This window comes from Nannospalax galili, unplaced genomic scaffold, assembly GCF_000622305.1.
Source record: "Nannospalax galili isolate Female #2095 unplaced genomic scaffold, S.galili_v1.0 scaffold807, whole genome shotgun sequence".
In the NCBI taxonomy this organism is placed as follows: domain Eukaryota; kingdom Metazoa; phylum Chordata; class Mammalia; order Rodentia; family Spalacidae; genus Nannospalax; species Nannospalax galili.
The window spans coordinates 21,745-44,142 of NW_008355917.1; the positions used below are offsets into that span (position 1 = coordinate 21,745).

Below are 22,398 nucleotides of genomic sequence, written 5' to 3' on the forward strand. Positions count from 1 at the left end.
TTTGCACGTAGACACTGAGGAAACAATTCAACCATATACCATGGACGTGACCAGACCTATTCTGGGTTTCCAGGGGGAAAGGAACAGGAGAGGACAGTTCCTTGTGGCTCATTTCCCTGGGCAGCTGACTGGCCCTCCTCACTTTAAGATAGTACAAATGCCTCTTCAGGAGGGCACTCATGGGCATCTCTCAAAACATCCCCTCCTTAGAATCCTGGGTGTCAGACAGTGCTCCTGGCTGTCTGCTGTGAGATACAATGGTGAGCGTACAGGGACTATGTCAGCGTCTCATCATAGAAATTACCTCCTGATTAATTCAGTGCTGCAAAACTGTCCTCGAAAAGGAGGTATCCACATCTCGGGCGAGAGCCAGTACATCTCTGGGCTTTATATATTCATCCCATGGATGACATCTCCTGGGTCCAAGACACACACACACACACACACACACACACACACACACACACACACCCCTGCTTTATTGCTCCAGTTAAAATGCTTCTGGTGTGTTCCCAGCCTAACATAACATTACCCTCTATTTTTAAAATATTAATATGTCGTTTCCCAGGCAAAGCAATAGCAAGAGCACCTCCCCTGTCAAGCTTAATTTCTGGGCCCTGGTGGCTCCTCGAGGACATGCAATGACAGTGCTGCAGATCTGAGAGCCCATGATCAAAGCATGGGTGGGCGCTGGGCCACAAGATTCTGCAACTGAGATTCCTGTGAAACACAGACACGACCTGGGGAGGTCTCCACTCCAGAACAGCAGCAATTTGAGGAGATAACTAACTGCTTAATACTGGTTGAACATTTCTAAATTTCCTGGTTGTCATAGCTTTTCATTACCTGTCTGCTTGGTTACCCACTCAGTTCTGTTTTTGTGCATTACAGCTGAAGTCTAGGCGAACTGCAGTGAGCGACGGGATTTTGGGGGGCTGGATGTAGACTGGGGCTACAGCTTAGGGGTAGATTGCTTGCCTAGTGTTTAGGATATCTAGTAAGGCATAAATCAAGTTTGCTGGTGTACACCTGCAATCCCAGCACTCAGGAGGTGGGCCCAGGAGGACCAGAAGTACAAGATCATGATCAGCTTGCTGTAGGAAACTAAGGCCAGTCTGGATTACCTTGCCTCAAAAATCCGAAAGGGTAGCAGGGCCTGGAGAAATGGTTCAGTGGTTAAGAACACTTACTGCTCTTCTAGAGGACCCAGGTTCAGTTCCCAGCACCACACGGCAGCTAACACTAGTCCTTAACTCAGGTTCCGGGGCATTTGAAGCCCTCCTCTAGCCTCCACAGGTGCCAAGTACACATCTGGTACACTTATATACAGCAGATAAGACACTTATATACATAAAATTTTAAAAAACCCACAAAATATTAATAACACCAAAATTAAAACTCAAAAAAAAAAAACCCAAAAAACAAAAACCAAAGGGCAGGTTGGGCGGAAGGTCAGATGGGTGGACAAGTGTGCTGACAGTTTCTGAACAGTTTAGGTTTCAGAGAATTCCTATCTGAAGCCTTTGCACAGGTCAAGGTTTGTCTCCCTCTCCTGAAAACCTTTCCATTTCCTTTAAAAAAACAATCCCAACAGGGTCTCATGTAGCCCAGGCTGGATGACATTGAACCTCTGATCTTCCTGCCTATGCCTCCCAAGTTCTGGGGTTACAGGTGTGCTTACCTATGCCTATTTTTATGTGGTGCTGGGGACTGAACTAGGGCTTCATGTATGATGGGCAAGCACTCTGCCCACTCCATCTCCAGCCTTCAAACATTTTCCTTACCTGGACATCTCTCTCTCCTTTAACAGCTGAACTGTCACTGCAAAGTCAAATTGATTCCAGCTTTTTCTTATACAACAGCTGCTGTGTTTTCACCTCAGCTGCTACCCATAATTCTGCAGATGCTAAACATATGTTTATAGGCACACAGCAAAGGAAGCTATACCGGATTCCTCCCGTCCCTAATTCCAATTTTCCTTCCGTGCAGAAAGTCAAAGTTACAGCACTGGAAATCGTATGCACTTATAGATTAATATTTCTCTGCACTAAGACTTTGGAAACAGCAGGGCAGCTAATGATATGCTAATGAACTGACAGTTTTTATGGATCGACAAGTGTCTTTCTTAGTTTTTCTGTAAGCTGCAAGATTTTATTCACTGTCTTCGGGGCAGAGGTACATGATGGTTTGCATCTTGAAAACCCTCCTCTATGGTTTCCCAAGTCTAACTTTTCATGTTGCCAAAGCTGGGTGTTCTGCCAGTTTCTACACAGAACACATCTTCATCCTTATCTTTCCGTGCCCAGCAGGAAGCTCTCCCACCCCTTTCCCTTTCCCTTTCAGAGGAGTTTGTTTCAGTGTTTTAGCCTACAAAAAAATAGAACCATTTTCTTCAATGTAAACAGAGATCTGCAGGGAAATAGGAGCGTTAAAAAAGAATTAGCATCTGTTTGGCGGTTAAGCAGCTTTCATTTGTATCAGAGAGTGCGGAGCGTCTAGGAGGGCTGGCTTGATCTCAGTTACTCCCTAGGTAAGGGGATCTTAATGGCATCATCTTGTGATTTTTTTTTTCTCTCATTGCAAAGTGAGAAATGTTGGAAATAATGGGAATTAGTTCTACAAACATTCAACAAGCCGGAGTGCACCACCAATGTGCACATTTATTTCTCAGGGCATGGCAAGCTGATGCAGGATTGGGCCGCAAAAGGTGGATTCAAGAGAAGGACCACGTACCCATCCGCTTCCGCCCTTACCAGCAGTAAAGGCTTGTTAATTTGGGCTCTGAACTTCAGGGATTCACTTAGATTTTCAGGTCTGCTGAGGTTCAGCTTTACGTTAACAATGAGGAAATGGATTGCTTAGAAAATTAATAATATAAATAAGAAGGTGGAATGTGTATACGGGGATGTTGTTAGACTCTGCTTTCAGCGCTAAAAACTGTTTCAGCAAAATGACAGCATCCTATGCAAATGGCTTGCTGTTCGTGTTTGACTGGTACGGCCCCTTGGCCCACTAAGCTAAGCTGTCAGAGCAGTAGCAGACCTCTTTGCTCACAGAGGAGTCTCGGGGGCTCCTGTAGGTGAGGCCACCATGGAGGACCCTAGCCCTGGTTTTGTAGTGTTTGCTGTAGGAGTCTAGCGTCTTGTAGCAAAGCTAAAGTACCAAAGCTTTAAGTTTCTCACAGGTCACGCGAGCAGATGATGCGGCCCCTGGTGCACCGCCAGGAGCAGCGACCTACTGCAGGAGCCTTCCCAAAATGCGCCTGGCTGCTCTCCCTGACGTTGTGAAAATTCTGGTCTGGACTGTTAGGTTAAAAATGAACGTTCTACATGATCCGAATCTTTCTCAGAGTTCTACAATTCAAGATTCTGTGATTCATAGGTTTCAAGGATTTGATGCCCTTAAAATATTTACTGTGCTCTCACTGCGAACTCTTCAACACAGAAGAACAGGGATTCGGATGAACATGTGTGGTCTGCTCCACACTAGCATGTATGTCCTGTAGTCACTGTTTTCTACTCCTTTCCGTTCATCCGTAAGTGGTAGGGGTGTTCTAAATGCTGAACTTTTAGCAAATAAGCCTTCTTACCCCCAAAATACCAGTGATTGACAGCAGACCAGGGTGGTCCAGATTTGTTTTTCTGACCTTTCCCTAGAGTCATCCAGAATAGCTTTTGAAAATACAGATTCCTTAGGCCCACCTTGACCCAGCAAGAACAGACCACTGGGGGAGGGGTGGCTGGTTCAGGATTCAGAATGTTAAGCAAATATTTCCTGGGTTTCATAACTGAGGAGGTTGAAGTTTGAGAAACTTACTAGTATAAATGGTGTAAAGTAAAGCACAGATAATGCAGTCAGTGGAGCAGGAAGCCAGTTCATACCTGAGGCCCAGAGCATCTGACACAGGGCCGGTTAACCCAGGCCCAGCACAACTCACACAGGCCCAGCACAGCTCACACAGGTCCAGCACAGCTCACATAGTCCCAGCTCACACAAGCCCAGTTAACACAGGCCCAGCACAGCTCACACAGGCCCAGCTCACACAGGCCCAGTTAACACAGGCCCAGCACAGCTCACACAGGCCCAGTTAACACAGGCCCAGCACTGCTCACGCAGGCCCAGCACTGCTCACATAGGCTCAGCTTACAGGCCTCCTGGGCTGCACTCTCAAACGAGTATGGGTGCATTTAAGGTTGTATGAGGAGGAACAATAGAAATTCTGGCTTTTATTCTTAACTCCTTTGGGAGAAGTTGCAGTGCCTGAAGGCAGGTTATCCTCTGGAGAAATCCTCATAGATGATTTTTTGTGCAGAGGGGAGATACGGCTGAGGGAGCTATTTTGTAGCTGGCTTTCATATTTTATTTACTTTCTGGTAGCACAACAATTGCTGTTTCTGTCACCAACATCCAGCAGCGGCATGATCCGTATGGGACTCAACTCAAGACTGTCTGGTCCTTGTTCTGGGGAGGGAGATTAGCTCACCTGGGGTCCCAGGCATGCATGTTCACACCAGACTTCTGTTGGTTACACAAACATTTATACCAGACTTCTGTCAGCTACCCAGACATCTACACCAGACTTGTCTTGGTTACATACACATTTATATAAGACTTCTATTGGTTAAACATACATCTACACCCAGATTTCTGTGGGTCATACTCACATTTCCACAGTCTTCTGACTCGTAGTTGATGCTGCTGTGGTATTCCAATCTTTCAATCCAGGATTGATTTGTTCGTACTCTTCCTCAAGTTCACATTCCCGTCTTCATTCACGTGGCAAGAGCTCATTCTCAAGCTCGTGTGTGGACTGATCCCCCTGACTTTTCTGTGAAAAATTATGAGTGCTTGGGTTTTTGTGTTATTGAGCACTGGGAAGCTGTCAGCTCTTATTTTGGTTTTTGTTCTAGTCAACATCATTGACCTTCACCTAGTGATCTGTGTCACACACACACATCCTGTGCCAGAGAGCAAAAGTGGCGACAGGAAAGGAAAGGTAGGAAGAAGTGATGTGAAATCCATCTTTTACCTAAAATGAGCAGGGTCACCTAGAAGAAGGACAGGAACGCTCTCCGGTGAGCGGCTGGAGTGTCTTCTCAAAGCCATTGTTATGAAGCGGATTTCCGAGCATCTTCTGGTGGGAGCGACTGGGTGTGGTCCTCTGCTGGCCACTTCTGCATCCCCAGGGTTGATCAGAGCTCCTGCTTTGCCTGGGTGTCTCTTGGTCTTGGCCGTAAAACCCTCATTACCGGAAACCTCTTAGGTCCTGGGAAAACCAGCCTATCTGGGGATTCTAAATTTATCCATAATCTACCAGATTAGACAGGTGTTTTCTTTTGAAAAATTAAAATATATTATGCTTTTGCATTATGCCTTAAATTATATTTTATATTTATACTATTATTTTTATAACTTTTAGGAAACGTAAAAAATAATGGCTTCTTTTTTATTTAAAGTTTTAATTTTTTGTGAATTTTTATGAGTATTGTATTCATGTTATTTCTATCCCTCCCTCTCCCCCATATAAATCCTTCTTTGTTACCCCCCCCCACTCCCTCTGGAATTCATCTCCTCTTCTTCTATAATTATTGTTACATACATACACATATGCAGATATATACACACAGAACAAACCAAGTCCATTTAGTGGTGCTCTTACGTGCATGTGTGTAGAGATGATCACTTGGGGTTAGATGACCCATCAGGGGGTTCATCCCTGGAGAAAACTGATGTCCCATCTCTCAGCAGCCACTGACTGCCTGCAGGTCTTCATCTCGAAGGTCTTGTGGAAGTCCCTTTCCACCTTGGCATGTTGACTGCTGTGGTCCTTATGCAGGTCTTCTTGTCTAGAAAATACTGCTTCACTGATGGCATCCTGGTTGTCTGGCTGTGAAATCTTTCTGCCCTTTTCTGCTATGATGCCCGAGTCTTAGATATAAGGGCTGCATTGTAGAGGCATCAATTACATCATATGTGTCGCTGTTCTGCTCATGTCCACCCCCATCTTCCTCCCTTCTCATACCTAGTCCTCTGTTCTGGTTAGCTTTCTATTGCTGTGATGAAAACACTGACCATAACCAGCTTGGAGAGGAAATGGTTTATTTGACTTACAGCACAGTTCATTGTTAAGGGAAGCCAGGGTGGGAACTCAGGGCAGGAACCTGGAGCACAGACCATGGAGGAACGCTGCTTACTGGCTTGCTCTCCTGGCCCCTGCTCAGCCTGTTTTCTTATATACCCCAGGCCCACCTGCCCAGGGGTGGCACCACCCACAGTGGGCTGGGCCCTCCCACATCACTCAACAATCAAGAAAATGCCCCACAGACATGGGCACAGGCCAGTCCCATGGAGGCGATTCCCCAGTTGAGGGTCCCTCTACTAAGGTGTGTGAAGTTGACAACTAAAGCTGTGTAGCACATCCCTTCTCCTGTGTTCCTTCTTCCCCACATAGTAGCTCCTCTCTGTCTGTCTCTCTCTGACACACACACACACACACACACACACACCCTTCCACATTACAGATGTATAATTGTTTTTCATCCCTGCCCCATTGTCCTCCCTAGTTTCTCACCCCTTCTTCTCCCACACAGCCCCCATTCAGGGTTTATACAGACAGATGATTTTTAGTGTGGTATTCAGTTTTCTATGATGGTCTATTCCTTAATGGAAATTTGCAGTTTTGTCTAGACAAGCATATGTTTTTACACACACACACACACACACACACACACACACACACACACACTATATTCATTCCTTGGTATCACTGTCTCATTTTATACATATGTAATTGAAAAGTGAGGAGAGCACAGAGGCCTCCTAGCTGACAGTATCTGTTCGATGTCTGTTAAACTGAGCCAACCTTGTGCTGGAGGCTCTTTGCTTTTTGATCCAGCACCTCCCTCTCCAGATGAAGTAACTGATGCAGCAAACTTGGTTCTTCCCCTTCATGCCCGAGTCCACACAGCAAGCCTCAGTCAGATCCAGAACTTGGCTTCCCTGACTTCTAAGCACGGATTTTCCTAAGTTCTAATGTGTTTCAAAGTTTCCCTGCCTCTTGAAGCACTTGATTGGCTATGAAAGACAAAGCATCCTCATAGTTAAAGCAGCTGACTCAGGCTTCCCTCTAATTGCTGGAGGAGACTCTGAATTAATAGTGTGGCACAGTGGCAGGTTCTTGTAGGGAGGCCGTCTCCTCTCAGGATCAGAAACACACCTTCATCCTCGGATGCGGTTAATGTATACAGTTCTGCTGCGGAGATGCCCTGATCCCATTTTTCCTATTAATATCGTCAATTAAATTTTATGGTGAAATAATAAGCAAAGAGCCGCATGTGTTTAGAAGGTGAACACATAAATGTTAAATGCTTCTCCCTCAGAAGACTGGCATGACTTTCTTGCTGATATTTTATTTATAGATGGAGCTCAGTATTCTGAACCAGCTTTCCCATCTTCCATCTGTTCTGTAATATCTCTTCCATCAAATGTGAAAAAAGCCCCTAAAAACAGAATCTTAAATTTAACTTGAAAAATCCAAAAACCAAGTCAATATTTTCATTGAGAGAACAGTCCCTGAAGACTTTCTTAAATTTGGGGTGTTCTTCCAGACCTGTAGTGCTAGAACCTCACCCTCATTTTCTCACAGAAGTTTACCAGGTTTTCAGTCACCAGGAAAGACACTGCTGCTCAGTGAGTCAAGGAATGAAAATTGGTCATTATTTTCTTGATGTTTAATTTTATGTCCTTAAGTAAATGAACCAATAGCACTCTTTATCGGGCTTGGGGAGATGACTGCCTGACTAAAGTATGTGCTATCCAAGCTTGAGGACCAGGGTTCCGGTCCCTGGCACTTGGTAAATTCTGGGTGTATGTGGAAACCCACCTATAATCTCAGCACGTGGGAGGAGGAGATAGGGGAATCTATGGAGCAAGTTGGCTCACTAGAGAGCTCTGGGATCAAGTGAGAGAATCCTGCCTCAACACAAAAGGAGAGGGATTAAGAGGACAGCCATCATCAACCTAGGGCCTTCATAGGCATATGCACACATGTACACACACGTCTTTGTATGCCCATATACTTGCAAACAAGCATGCACACACTTCCATTACCTACATATGCATCAAACAAAAATCTTTATTATCCTTTTGTTCTAATTAAAAAAAAACAAGTCTTATAGATCAGCATTACTTAATGCTCCAGGACAACCGGGACATTGAAGACAGTTTGAGTTCTACCAATGACTGTCAAGGTTTTTGATAATTTGTGCACAGGAGCACTTACTAATCCATGCTTGCTGGAGTTGTCTCACTGGTGGTGACTGGTGAGAGCTGGCTGTGGTTTTCTTTCTAGAAACTCAGTTTCTAGAAGAGTGATTTGGAGCAGTGACAAGGGCAGACCAAGTTAGTTTGTCCTTGTGATGAAAATCCAGGGCCCAAGGCAGCTGTTAGAAGGTTTGTCTGGGCTTGTGGCTCCAGAGGGAGTCTGTCACGGTGGGGAAGACATGCTGACAGGAGGCAGCTGGAGTGGAAAACTGAGAGCTCACATGGTTAGTGCACCCAGGAAACAGCAAGCAACTGAAATGGGCAAAGCTGTGGACTCGAAGCCCACCCTAGTCACATGCTTCTTCCAGCAAGGCCACACCTCCCAGACCTCCCCAAACTGCCACCAACTGGGGACAAATTTGTACAAAAGTGTGCAAATCTGTGGGCCTATATGGGGTTGTCTCCCAACCAAACCACCACATCAACTCACCTGAGTGAACCAGACTTGCTAAACGGACTCTGACGTGGATGGCTGTGGGGCTGCGTGGGGCACTTGACCTGGTGATGCAATCTTGATAACTACTCACCTCTTCTTTGCCAGGGGATTATCCAAGACGGCAAAATCATCTTCATGCCCAATGGGTTCATCTCACAGTGTCCCAACCTAAATCGCAGTAAGTAGCCCTTGAACACTTCTGAATTTAAGTATGATAGGACTCATTCATCATATCAGACAAACACATCTAGAAAGATTCACATGACTTCAGAGGTAAAAGTAGTAAAAGGATTATCTGTGACAGATTCTCTTGTGTCTTTCAAGTTTTATTTTAAAAATATTTTACTTATTATTTGTATTTTATGTGTATGGATGTATTACCTGCATGTATATAAGTGCACCCATGTCATGCAATGCGCCTGTGGTGGTCAGAAGAGGGCGTCAGATCTCCTGGAACTGGAGTTATGGATGTTCGTTAGCCGCCATGTGGGTGCCGGGAGTTGAACCTGGGTCCTCTGCAAGAGCAGCCAGTGCTCTTAACCCCTGAGCCATGTCTCCAGCCCCATCTTTCAAGTTTTAAAAAGATTGTGTGTTATTTACAAAATTGAACTTTGAAGGTAAGAAAGAATTGCATGATGGGTTTTGTATGTTAGAACAAAAAGATATATTTAAGTATACAAGTTTATATTTAATGTAGATATATGTATTTGTATATGTATAATACACACACACATAAAACAAAACGATTTAAACTTCTTGATCTGGATGTGAATTGACTTTTTTTTCAGTACTTTACATCTTTTCCAGCCACCTTTCGGCAACGTCTTCTTTCAAAATGTTGTGTTACCTTTCCCTTCCGTAAATAGCACCTCTGGGGGATTTCTTTTTCCTTATTAAGAAAAATGGGGAAAAATGTCAGAAATCTGTCATTTCCCTCAAAAATTAACCACTGAAAGAAAAAAACACTTTTAAAATTGAACAACTATTGTTTTAAATTCCTTATGTGAGCATAGAAATCACCGTTTATCTTATATTTTCTTTATTGAGCTTGCCCGACGTGCAGCGATTTCTTGAGTCTGGTTCAAGGGATAATGGATTTACAGGAGCTTTTGGCCAAGATGACTGCAAAAGTAGGTATCTAAATTCCTCCTGATTCTCGTTTCTCTCTGTGCTCTCCGGTGTTTAGAGTGTTGTGGTGGAAGCTCTTTAGCCTTGGCTTCTGTGAGCTGCTACTTCAGAAAAGTTTTGTTTTGGCCTGGAATTTGACAACCTCTATAGGCATAACCAATGATGGTCTTTGATACTATTAGGCTGAGTCAAAATGTTTTTTCTTGAGAAGTGCTTGGGAGCAGGAGGCAGTGTATATCATGGAGAGGAGAAGGAATTTGCCCACCGGCTATTAAAGCAGAAACACTGAGGGATGATTTATGGGTCGAGTCACTGCTGCTTATGAGCTAATGCATTTTGGATGTAAGAATAATTGCCAATGATCAGGAGGGCAAAGAAGCTGTTGTCACGAGCAGATTCCTGTCACAGGAAGGCACACATCAAGTTTCCAACGTGGGACTCGTTTTCGGATCAGTCCTGAGAGGACGGAGCAGGGTTTGCCCTCCACACTCTGGTTTTCTCAGCAGCACCTTGTCCTCTTCGTACAGCAAACACTGTGCAAGGTCCCTGGCATGTTCCTGGGGCTGTGATAGACAGAAAGAGGCAGACATGAGAAAAACATGATTTCTACCCCCAAAATGTTCACGTTGAGCAGGTGAGCCCCAGACGGAAACTGTTAGGAGCTTTCACATGTGCTCGTCACTGCGACTTCACAATGAGAAGCCACCAGCCGTGTGGAGAGGAAATGTTGTCATGATCCTGATCAGTTGTGGACACGGATGTTGGCCTAGGCAAAGAAGAGTTAGGCTGGGCCCAAGAGACACTGTATTCCGCAAAGGGAAGAAGGTTAAGTGAATGTGACACTAACCCTAAGCCACCCGTGACTGACTCCTGCCAGCTCTAGCCATGGCATATGCCAAAAAACAGGAAGCTACGGAGCCAAAGCTGAACTTTGGGTCCCTAGATTGTGTCCTGCCTGACAACGTTTCTATCTCAGGCTAGGTTTTTGGCCAAGCCATCCTGTGTGTGTGTGTGTGTGTGTGTGTGTGTGTGTATGTGTGTGTATGTGTGTGTGTGTATGTGTGTGTGTGTGTGTATGTGTGTGTGTTGTGTATGCGTGTGGTGGGGCTGTGTGCATGTGCCCATGCATACACATGGAGGCCAGAGGTCAACACTGAGTATCTAACTCAGGCACTTTCCCACTTAGTTTTTGAGACAGGGTCTTTCATGAACCCTTGAACTCTAATTGGCATGTTGAATGGTTGATGAGACACAGACATGTTCCTGATTCCATCTCCTCGGTGCTGAGATTATAAGAGGCCACCATACCTGGCGTTTTTACCTGGATGCTGGGGATATGAACTCAGGTCCTCACGTTTGCTCAAGTGCTTTACCCACTCAGCCATCTCCCTGCCTTCCAGGCCAAGTCTTCCTTTGTCTGGAGAGGAGAGACGGAATTCTTTTGTAAAGAGAACGGTGGAGACTGAGGCTCCATCCGAAAAGCACTAACTTTTCACTTGAGAGCGTGCGTGCGGGGAACGTGGACCAGGCAACTCTTCTCCATCCGAGCTTGTGCTGTGCAGAGACTTTTATTTCATTGTCTGAGCAGCTTGATCTCAATACTGGCAATTATATTTTAACATGCTGCAGAAGTTTTGGAACCAGAAACATGCTACAAGCCTCAGGTGATGGCGGGCCTCCATCCTTGGCTTCCAGGTTGTTCTTCCCTCTCCCATCGAGAACAATGTCATTTTTCTGTTTTGAACTATTGTCTAGGCGTGATGGTGAGCTCTACCCCCCAAATATTATTATGTAACATGGACATTTGTGAAGTAGGAGATAGTTAATTGTGGGAAAATTGCAAGCCAAAAATGGCTTCATTCACCTTCTAAACCCACTCCCCTGGCTCTTTGGCAGATTTATAAGTCTGTTCCTTCCAAACTGGATAGAACTGCAATTCTAGAATGGTGCACATACATTTTCATTACATTATTTGGAATCTGTGATGGTCTAGAATAGGATCTGGGAATATAATCTCCAGATAGTCAATTTTGGGCTTTGCAGGTCAAGAAGCAAAATTTAGGATACTCCTGTATATGTTTGGTTATTAAAATATGATCAGTACAATTTAAAATACAGCCATTGATAAGTGTGAAAACCATCATTAGCTCACAGACTGTACAAAAGTAAATGGTACACTGGATTTGGGCCATGGGCCTTATTTTTTTCAAGAAGAAATAAGGAGAGCGGAAGGGGGGCGCATGCTTGATGATGCCAGTGAGCTGAGTTCTCAGATGGTACTTGTGGGAAGTGCGTGCCGAGCTTGCAGCGCCCCCTCCCCATGGAGGACAGCCTGGGCCTCACTCTTGGCCTCCGTGCTGCTTGTTCTTCTTAGAAACTGGGGATCATTTCCCCCCTCCCCATGGAGGACAGCCTGGGCAGGGCTAGCACTTGTCTCACTCTTGGCCTCCGTGCTGCTTGTTCTTCTTAGAAACTGGGGATCATTTGAACCTGTGTTGACACTGCATGATTCTGTCAAGACGTATGAGGACCCTTTTGAATTACATCATCTGACTTCTCAGAATCTGTCTCCAAGCCTAGAGAAGGCCAGGAGAATTCTGAAAGGGAAAATTTAAAGAATTCTCAAGGAAGACTTTTCCCCCCTCTTGCTGATAGTAAGGATGGCTTTTCTGTGCTATGTGTAAGGCTTGCTTCTCTTTCATTCACCCCCAAACTGAGCGTGCTGCCTACCAGTGCCCCACCTTTATACAGGAGTTTTCTTTAAGGCCCACATCTCGGACAGAGCCTGTTGTCTATCTGCCCACTTCCCCCATGTAACCATCAAGATGGGAGCCCAAGGGCTTTGTACTTCATCAGAAATCTTCAGGGTGCAGGTCAGCTTCGGCACTTGCTGGTCTCCTGGGATCCCTCCTGTAACTCTGTTTTCTTTTCCTCTCAGTCATGTCTACAGTTACTTTCAAAGGTTTTTACTTATGTATCAAACGTAGCATTTTAGTTCATCTAAGCAGTGACGTCCTTCAGGGCATCTAGTCTACCATCTTGATGGAAACAAAGCATCATTTATCCTTTTGGCAGATTGAAGGAGACAGAGTCTGGAGATGTGAGACAGGCTGGAAGTTAAATACAGTTCCAGGATGCAAAGAGAATTCTATGGTACCCGGTCTTCAGAGTCAGGGTTTACCTTCAGTTAAATAAACCTACTGTGACAAGTTTTAGTGGATGGGATTGGATCTAGTTTGGGTTATGCAGCAGTCATGATTAATGCAATGGGCGAGCTCATGGTGGACCTGGAGGGGGGATTTGGAGTCAGAATGACTCAAAGACTTTAGTCACTGTTTTGGATGTTAGTAGTCTGGAATAAACCATTGAATCTGCTCCAGCAGCCTGTTCCCCTTGGGTGGAGGTAATTATTCCTGACAGAATGGTGAGCTTTGGTGTAGCGTAGACATGCACATTCAGTAAGTGCTGGTTATTTTTACTGGTGAATCAGGAGGGACCGGTGGTCAGCAGGAAAATGTACCTTCCCCAGTGGCCAACATTACAAACACTGGCAGGAACTCCAAGATGCCGTCAGGGCCTTGGCCGAGGGCAGGTGCAGAAAAGACCTGGAAAGGCCTTTCCTACGGGGGTTGAAGTGGACAGCGAGCACAGTGCATGGGCTGGGTGAGAACTGGTAGCCGAAACCAGTGGAACCAGACAGCTGTAAATGCCGCACCAGCCCGGGGTGGGCTGAGGACAGCTCGCGGTTACTTTGTTCTGTCTGGCACTGGAGGCGTGGGCAGATGGTGCCCCTGCACGGGACCGACCATAGCAGTGGTAGTCACTCACATCCAGGTGATGGAGGCTGGAGCGGGAAAGAAACCTCCTGAAAAACCCCGACCTTTTGAGAGGCCCAATCCCGTCATGCCAGGGAAGAGGCAGGGAGTCGCCTAAAAGCTCTCCTGCGTGTTCTTAGAGAGCTGTGAAGGCCTCCTCTCCCCAGGCTTACCACATCTGTAACTTCGTTCCATTGTGCCTTCAGGCTCAGGAGAAAGACACGTTACAGATCAGGAAGTCTTTCTCTTTAAAAATTATTCTAGAGGGTTACATAAGTTCTTGTAAGTTTGTTTGAGCCCAGCCCCCAGTGCCAACCGCCCTTCTTCCCCCACTGATTCATCCCTTTGTTCTCCAGGCCTGTGTGCTGCTTCTTTACAACCTCAGTCCATATATGACGATTTTATGTACCTAAAATCCCATAAGTGAGAGAAAACCCAGCACTTGTCTTTGGAGACTGACTTAATTTGCTTAATGTGGTTGTCCCTCGTTTTTTCTATTTTCCTGCAGATGACATAACTTTGTTCTTTATGGCTGAAAAGAAGTGTGTCGTGTGCATACACACATTCTCTTTACCCAGTCCTTTGCCGTTGGACATCGAGGTGATTCCACAACCCAGCTATTGTGACTGGTGCCACAGCACACATCGATGGATTTATGATGTTGACTTGGTTTCTTCTGGTTAAACACGGAGAAGAGGCCTATCTGGGTCAGGTCATATGATAGGTCTGTTTTTAGTTTTCTGAGGACCTTCCATAGTTGTAGGACTAGATTTTATTCCCAGCAACAGTGTCCAAAGTTCCCTTTTATCCACATCCTCTCCAGCCTTTGTTGTTACTTGTTTTCTTCATGATTGCCACTCTGGCTGGAGTGAGATGAATCTCCAGGTAGTTTTATTTACGTGTTTTGGATGGCTAATGTCTTAGTTCCGTTTCCTGTTGTGGGGAGGGAATACTCTGACAAAAGCGGCTAAAGATAGTGAGGGTCTGTTTGGCTCACAGTCCAGGTGGCAGGAACTTGAAGCAACTGGTCATACCATATCCACAGTCACGAGCAGAGCACTGCATTTATGCTTGCATGCCATCGCTTGGCTGACTTTCTCGTGTTTATGCAGTCTAGTCCCTGCTCATGAAAAGGCGCTCCACGTTCAGGGTGGGTCTTCCCACTGCGGTTAGTTCAGTTCCATATGTCCCTCACAGGCATGCCCAATCGACCATCCTTCATTGAGCCTTGGGTGATTCTACCCATGTCAGTGGACAGTTAGAACCAACCACCACAGTTAATGAGGTGGAACATTTTCTTATATGTTTAATGGACATTTGTATTTTATCCTTTGAGAAACTTTTTTCTCATTTCATCAGCCCATTTGTTGACTGGGTTGTTTTTGCATTTAATTTTCTGAGGTCTTTAATACTGAGTTATAATTCTGTCTAATGAATAGCTAGCAAAGATTTTCAGAGACAGGATTAATTTTTTCATTGCATCTCTATATTTGTGTGCATGCAGGTGTGTGTATATGTGCATATGTGAGTGTGAGTGCACTCACATGTCACAGTGAACATAGGGAAATCAGAAGACAACTTTCAGACATCAGTTCCCTCCTTCCATCATCCATCATAGATTTTCTACTGATGGAACTCATTTGTCAGGTTTGGGGACAGGTCCCTTACGTGCTAAGCCAACTCATGAGCTCCTAGACTGGGACTTTCTTGATTCATTTTGTTTAACCAGACAAATCTGTATAGACAAATCAAGTCAAATTTGGAATAGCATTTTAAGTTGCAACATACTTAATTTTGAAATTTTTGTTGCTTTAGGAACTCAGTGGTGATTTTCTGATTAAAGTTAAAGGTCTAGAAATGGAAAATTTCCTTTTTTCACCATCCGTATAGCAAATGCCAAATAGATAGCACTTCAAGGCAAAAAAAGCAATCTACTGTCTGACTAATGTAGTTGGATCCGTTCATTGACCTCTGTCATGACAACACCCCCCACTCTCTGTCTTTGAATGTGCAGAGCTGGGACAAATGATTCAGTATGTGGTTGCTTAGATAATGGCAACAACAAAGGTAGCAGGATAGAGAGGAAGGTCTGCCCTGGATCCCAGGCATTCTTGGAGAAAGGAGGTTTGTGTAGAAACAGCTTTAGAAAACGGATTTGTATAAATTCAGCTCGCACCAGTGGCAGAAAATGTAATTCATTTTTTGAATCAGGGTTTTTTTCCCCTTTGTTTCGTTATAGGATTTAGCAAGGGAAAAGAAGGCAAGTTTCCATAGTAAATGGCTTTGAAAAGTTAGGGTTTCTGTCTTAATGTCCTTTTGCCTTTGTTGCCTGTCTGATGTACTCTCATTACTGCAGAGTTTAGGGCTTTGTCTTGGTGTCAGAAAGAGCTAAATTCATTAAAAGTAGAATGAAAGCTCAGAAGGGAATCAAAATCCACTACATTAAAACTAAAGATTTCTTTAGGGATGGAGTCTCGCAGATAGACATGGCTCAGCTTTGCTGAATGGGTGCTGGTCATGGCCCAGGTGGACGGTAGGCCAGCTGCGAGCTCTGACGGATGGTGCTGCCTTTGGATCACGGGGTCTCTAAGAGCTTCCTCCTGGGTGCCAGGCAGACATTAAGAGTTGTTCCAGGTTTTCAGAGTGAGGCAGACAGACTTTCTCTCACCACCAGAGGCCCCCTACTGAGTGGACAAACAGATCTAGTTCACCCCCGTTTTTGTTCAGTTCCAGATCACGTACTACTCACTATGCTATGTGGGAACTGCTAGAGCTCATAGGTGAAATGAAGACAGTAAGCGATGAGGTGCTGCTTTCCTTATTATCTTTGATGTGTATCTGCTTTGGTTATTTAACCTCAGAAAACTCATGGAACTGTATTTTATCTGTGCTTTCTAAAGAATTCCCAGAGACCTTAATTATCATAGATTCTAGAAACTCTATAATTAGGCTGGAGTTTTAAATGAAACATGAAGCTTTGGAAGATCGTGCGTATTAGAAGGAGTTGTAGGAATAGTTCAAGCAGCCGGTTCTTAGCTCCGGGGCAAACATGTGGCATGTGGTTTGCTAAAGGTCCATTGGCTGTTTTCTTTTTCTATCTCACAAGAGGCAACAAAGGAAACATTTCCCTCAACTTTGAAAGGCTTGGGGAAAGAGGATGAAATACAGGACCGCCCCGTGGTTAGAGTTGCTCACAGAGTCCATTTCCAGTGAGCACTGTTGGCGGGAGGAGGAGGTGGGGTACCAGGGAGGGGTGGGAGGAGGAGGTGGGGTAGCTGGGAGGGGGTGTAATAGACTGTTGATTGGGAATGGTTGTTGGGGGAGAGAGCGTCACTCCCTTCCGCGGAGTAACCACTAAGTTGAGCTCCCTCCACTAAATAACACACGCCTACGCACATGCACAGTCCACCAAGACTGTTAATTAAACTCAGCAGGATGTGAAAGTACATATGGGGCTTGTTGAGAAGAAGCTTTCCAACCAGAGAGGGAAGGGATGAGAACCGGGAATGGGGGTGAAAATGGCTTAAATTCGTGTGAATTATGTGAATGCATGGAGCTGGCAAAGAAACACATAATTAAAAAGAAACATTGTGTGAGTTCCTGTGTCCCAGGTCCACCGCTGTACCTAAGATATTGTTGGATCAAAGGCTGATCTGATTTGTGTGGGGAAAACTCTAGGCCTAGGGGTGTGGGTGTGACTGAGAAGGAAAAGAGAGACTAGGGACATTTGAGAGCCTATGCTCGCTTCTCAGTAGCGCACTGTGTAAAGGGGAATAGGATGCCAGCGCTGGGCCAAGCTAAGCTTCAGTAGGGATGTCACAAGAGACATCGCGCACCAAAGTGTTACACTTAAGTTTGGGGGTGGGGGTACCAGCGAGGGGGTGGGAGGAGGAGGTGGGGTAGCTGGGAGGGGGTGTAATGGACTGTTGATTGGGAATGGTTGTTGGGGGAGAGAGCGTCACTCCCTTCCGCGGAGTAACCACTAAGTTGAGCTCCCTCCACTAAATAACACACGCCTACGCACATGCACAGTCCACCAAGACTGTTAATTAAACTCAGCAGGATGTGAAAGTACATATGGGGCTTGTTGAGAAGAAGCTTTCCAACCAGGGGGTGTAATGGACTGTTGATTGGGAATGGTTGTTGGGGGAGAGAGCGTCACTCCCTTCCGCGGAGTAACCACTAAGTTGAGCTCCCTCCACTAAATAACACACGCCTACGCACATGCACAGTCCACCAAGACTGTTAATTAAACTCAGCAGGATGTGAAAGTACATATGGGGCTTGTTGAGAAGAAGCTTTCCAACCAGAGAGGGAAGGGATGAGAACCGGGAATGGGGGTGAAAATGGCTTAAATTCGTGTGAATTATGTGAATGCATGGAGCTGGCAAAGAAACACATAATTAAAAAGAAACATTGTGTGAGTTCCTGTGTCCCAGGTCCACCGCTGTACCTAAGATATTGTTGGATCAAAGGCTGATCTGATTTGTGTGGGGAAAACTCTAGGCCTAGGGGTGTGGGTGTGACTGAGAAGGAAAAGAGAGACTAGGGACATTTGAGAGCCTATGCTCGCTTCTCAGTAGCGCACTGTGTAAAGGGGAATAGGATGCCAGCGCTGGGCCAAGCTAAGCTTCAGTAGGGATGTCACAAGAGACATCGCGCACCAAAGTGTTACACTTAAGTTTGGATTCTTTTCTTTTCCTGTGCTGGGAATGAAACCCAGGCCTCAGGCACGCAGGTGCTCTGTCGCCGAGCCACACCGCGGCTCTACACTGTTTGTGAAGGAAAACTGAGGTAAGCTGGATAAAGAGCGTTCAGGAGAGGATGGGGACCAAGTGCTGAGGAGCCGTTAGGGGAGCTGGTGGTGGCCGAGTGTGGCCAAGGGCAGAGTGGAGCCAGGAGACCCTGAGCTATCTGAAGACAAGCCTTGCTCAGGATGGGCTTAAGGGAAATGAGCCAACAGGAGAAGGGAGATTTCATACTCAAGAACCAGTGTTGTTTCGAACATCTTGAGCTAACAGAAAATGTGGCTTTCCTTGGGAAAAGATGAGTATTCCACACTGGAGATGAGCAGATAGGTCATCACTCTAAGGGGTTTCTTCTGAGGGTGTCCAAGCTGCATAATCCCTTTGAATTCGTTAAACCAAGACTCCATGGTTAACAGTTTAAAGAGCAGCCTGGAAACTTGTGTGTGTATGTGTGCTATGTGTATGCGTTCCTGTGGGTGTGTGCTTGTGTGCATGAAGGCGCATGTGCAGACATGTACGTAGAACCTTGTGTGTGTATGTGTACTATATGTATGTGTTCCTATGGGTGTGTGCTTGTGTGCATGAAGGTGCGTGTGCAGACATGTATATAGAACCTTGTGTATGTGTGCTATATGTATGTGTTTCTGTGAGTGTGTGCACGCGTGCATGATGGTGTGTGCATATGTGTACATAGAAACTTGTTTGTGTATGTGTGCTATACGTATGTGTTCATGTGGGTGTGTGCACGTGTGCATGAAGGTGTGTGTGCACGTGTCTATGGAGACCAGAGGTTGATTTTTGTGTTTCTCAATTGCTGTCCGCCTTAGTTTTTGAGTTGGGATCTTTCATTTTACCTAGAGGTCATTTATTCAGCTAGGATGGCTGGCCAATGGACTCCAGGGATCAGACTGTCTCCACCTCCACGGGGCCAGGATTACAGATATTGCTGCTGCTAGCTTTTACCTGTGTGCTGGGGATGGAACTCTGGCCCTCATGATGGCTTGCCAGCTCTTTATTGACTGAGCCATCTCCCCAATCTCTAAAGATTTATTTTAAGTAAATAAGCAAAGTCCTTCTTTTAGTTGGGGTTTTACCTCCCCCGACGCTCATCAGAATGACAACGTGAATTCCTGGGTGTTCGGTCTGGCGAGTCCTAGGTTGGGAGGACACCAGACTCTCCAATGACTTTCTGCTTTTCTGGCCTAGTTTCACAGAAGTTTTCATCAGAGGGGAAGTCATCCTTTCGAGCTTGTAGACTGTGACAGTCTGGTTAGTGTGTCAAGAACACAGGGACGATGGTGGGAGACAGATGTAAGTGCACCGGACTTCCTGATTAGATCTCTGCTAAGTATCACAATCAGTCTTGGAGAACACATTGATTCTCAGGGAGTCAGAGTGGGCTTGTGAAGCACACACCTTCCTGGATACCCATGAGGCTCTGGGGATGCTGTTTAATGTCTCATTTGATGCTCATTAGACCACAGGAGCCAACATGTCTTCAATATAGTGAGATTTCAGCAGTGTGATAAAACACCCAAACAAAACCTGGAAACGGGTTCTGTAAGAATCAGTGAGCTGTCCTTTGTTCTCTCTGCCTGGATTTTCTTCTTGCTTCTATTAGCTCTGCTAACACAGTGCCATTAAGCTACACAATTACAAATGCTATTTTTTTTTGCAGCTAAATTATGCAGAGACAAGGCTCAGCCAGCTGGAAAACTGCCACTGTGAGAAGACCTGTCCGGTGAGTGGACTGCTCTACCGGGACCAGGACTCCTGGGTTGACGGTGACCACTGCAGGAACTGCACGTGCAAGGTGAGCCCTTCCTAAAGAGACAGGCTCACCAGCAGCGCAGTTAGTCCTTTAAGATATAATGCTAGCATACCTATGCCTACTACCCTTTAGCAACCTGTGTGCTTTCCAAATACTTAGAACATGAAAACCTCCCTTTTCTTTATATACTCTAATCTGAACTAATTTTGTTATTAAGGAAATTACTGTTTGGGATTAGTAAATTGAGGTGTAGAAAGAGGAAGAGGTTTCTTTCATTCCAAACAACCTCCTGGTTATCTACATTAACTACTCTCTCCTATAATACGTTAAAAGTGTTCATTACTTTTTTTTTTTTGTTTTGTTTTTTTTGAAACAGGGTCTCTCTGTAGCCCTAGCTGTCCTGGAACTCACTATGTAGACCAGGCTGGCCTTGAACTCACAGAGATCTGCCTGCCTCTGCCTCCCAAGTGCTGGGATTAAAGGCATGCGCCACCACGCCTGGCCAAAACTGTTCATTACTTTTAATTATGTGTACGTGTGTGTGTGTGTGTGTGTGTGTGTGTGTGTGCACATAAGTGCAGGTGCCCATGGAGGTCAGAAGAGGGTGCTGGATATCCTGGGGCTAGAGTTACAGGTGACTGTGAGCCTCCTGACTTGGGTGCTGGCAACTGAACTTGAGTCTTCTGTAAGGGAATATGTGTTTTTAACCACTGAACCGTGCTCCAGGTTTCTATAGTAAATTTAAAAAATATTTTTATCTTATGTGTATGAGTGTATTACCTGCATGTATGTAAGTGCACCTCTGTCTTGCAATGCCTGCAGAGGTCAGAAGGCCTTGGATCCCCTGGAACTGGAGTTACGGACAGTTGTCATCTGCCACACGGGTGCTCTGCAAGAGCACCCGGTTCTCTTAACGGCTGAGCCATTTCTCCAGCTCTGTAGAGCACATTTTAAAGAGTTCGTCTCTAGATGTTTGCATTATAGTTTGCATGGCGTATATGTCTATTCCTGAGGATTGAGAGATAATTTTCCCAAGTCCCTGTTTTTCATCTGTCATTCGTAGACTCCTCCATCTGTTTCAGAGAGCTACAAGAGCCGCATCCAAAAATTAGCATGTAAATGCTGTCCAGTTGAAATGTCATTGTTTGTCCAGGAAAATAGGAAATGAATTGTTAGAGCCTTGGAAATGACTGACAGGGTCTGCTAAAGGGTTATTTACTTCTCGTAAAATAGGGTTTTTGTTTTCTGTCTGATCTACTTAGTCCACCTGGGCAGGTGGGGTGAAGCCAGTGATGTATATCGGAAAAGTAATTGAGGTGACACGGAGTCATTCGGGCTGGAGAAGACTTTGTTTGTGGTTGTGGCGTGGACTGGGAATTCCCCACACAGCTTGTCTCCCAGATGAGGCTCTGGGCACCGGAGGTACACTTCGTTTGCAACAGGAGCTTTCAAAGGGCACGTCTGAGACCCCTTTCTCTGTCTTTGCTTTTCAGAGTGGTGCTGTGGAGTGCCGGAGGATGTCCTGTCCCCCACTCAGCTGTCCCCCAGACTCCCTTCCTGTGCACATTCCTGGACAGTGTTGCAAGGTCTGCCGACGTAAGTGCTTGCAGAGTGTCAGCGCGGCCTCTGGGCTTTGAGAGTTCTACATTTTCCTCTGTGTTTTTAGGACCCAATGAACTGACACTGAAGGGCTCTCATTGCAACAAATGCTTTGCCTGGGCTTCCTCCCTCTTCAGAAACGCCCTCCCATCAACCCTAAGCACTCTCCCCTCTTCTGTGTGGAGAGAGCTATGTGTACAGGGAGCGAGGGGCTCCTCCAGGCTCAAACACCCTGCTGGACTTGAGAGGTAAACTCACAACCCCCAAGTTCATGTGATCCAGTCTCTTAATTTTGACTGATCAAGCTAAGGGCTTGCTTTTCTATTTTGGCCGTCTGAGGTTTTAGACAGATTCTCTTGTTACTAAGCAGACTCTGTTAGAAAATTCAGGGTGAAATTCAATTAAAATGGTGAAGCAGTTTGTTTCAGTGTTGGCCTAGCCAAGTAATAACGATTAAAAAAATCCCTCTTCATCTGTGTTGCGAAGGACTGTTTCCATGAAATAGTAAGGTGAACACAAGGTTGTAGGAGTCAAGGCCCTGGGTATATGTGCTGTGTGCCATGCTGGCTGCTTCTGTTC

General features: G+C 45.5%; 1 protein-coding gene across 1 annotated transcript in view; it reads left to right on the top strand.

Moving 5' to 3' along the window:
- Positions 1–8,863: 8,863 nt before the first annotated feature.
- Nell1 (neural EGFL like 1) overlaps positions 8,864–22,398 on the top strand; it is a gene marked incomplete at both ends in the record, with an annotated part of 478,314 nt that continues 464,779 nt past the window's right edge. The window contains 4 exon segments of the mRNA XM_008853837.1: positions 8,864–8,936; positions 9,806–9,888; positions 20,128–20,262; positions 21,714–21,816. Coding sequence (XP_008852059.1) covers positions 8,864–8,936; positions 9,806–9,888; positions 20,128–20,262; positions 21,714–21,816 — 394 coding nt within the window.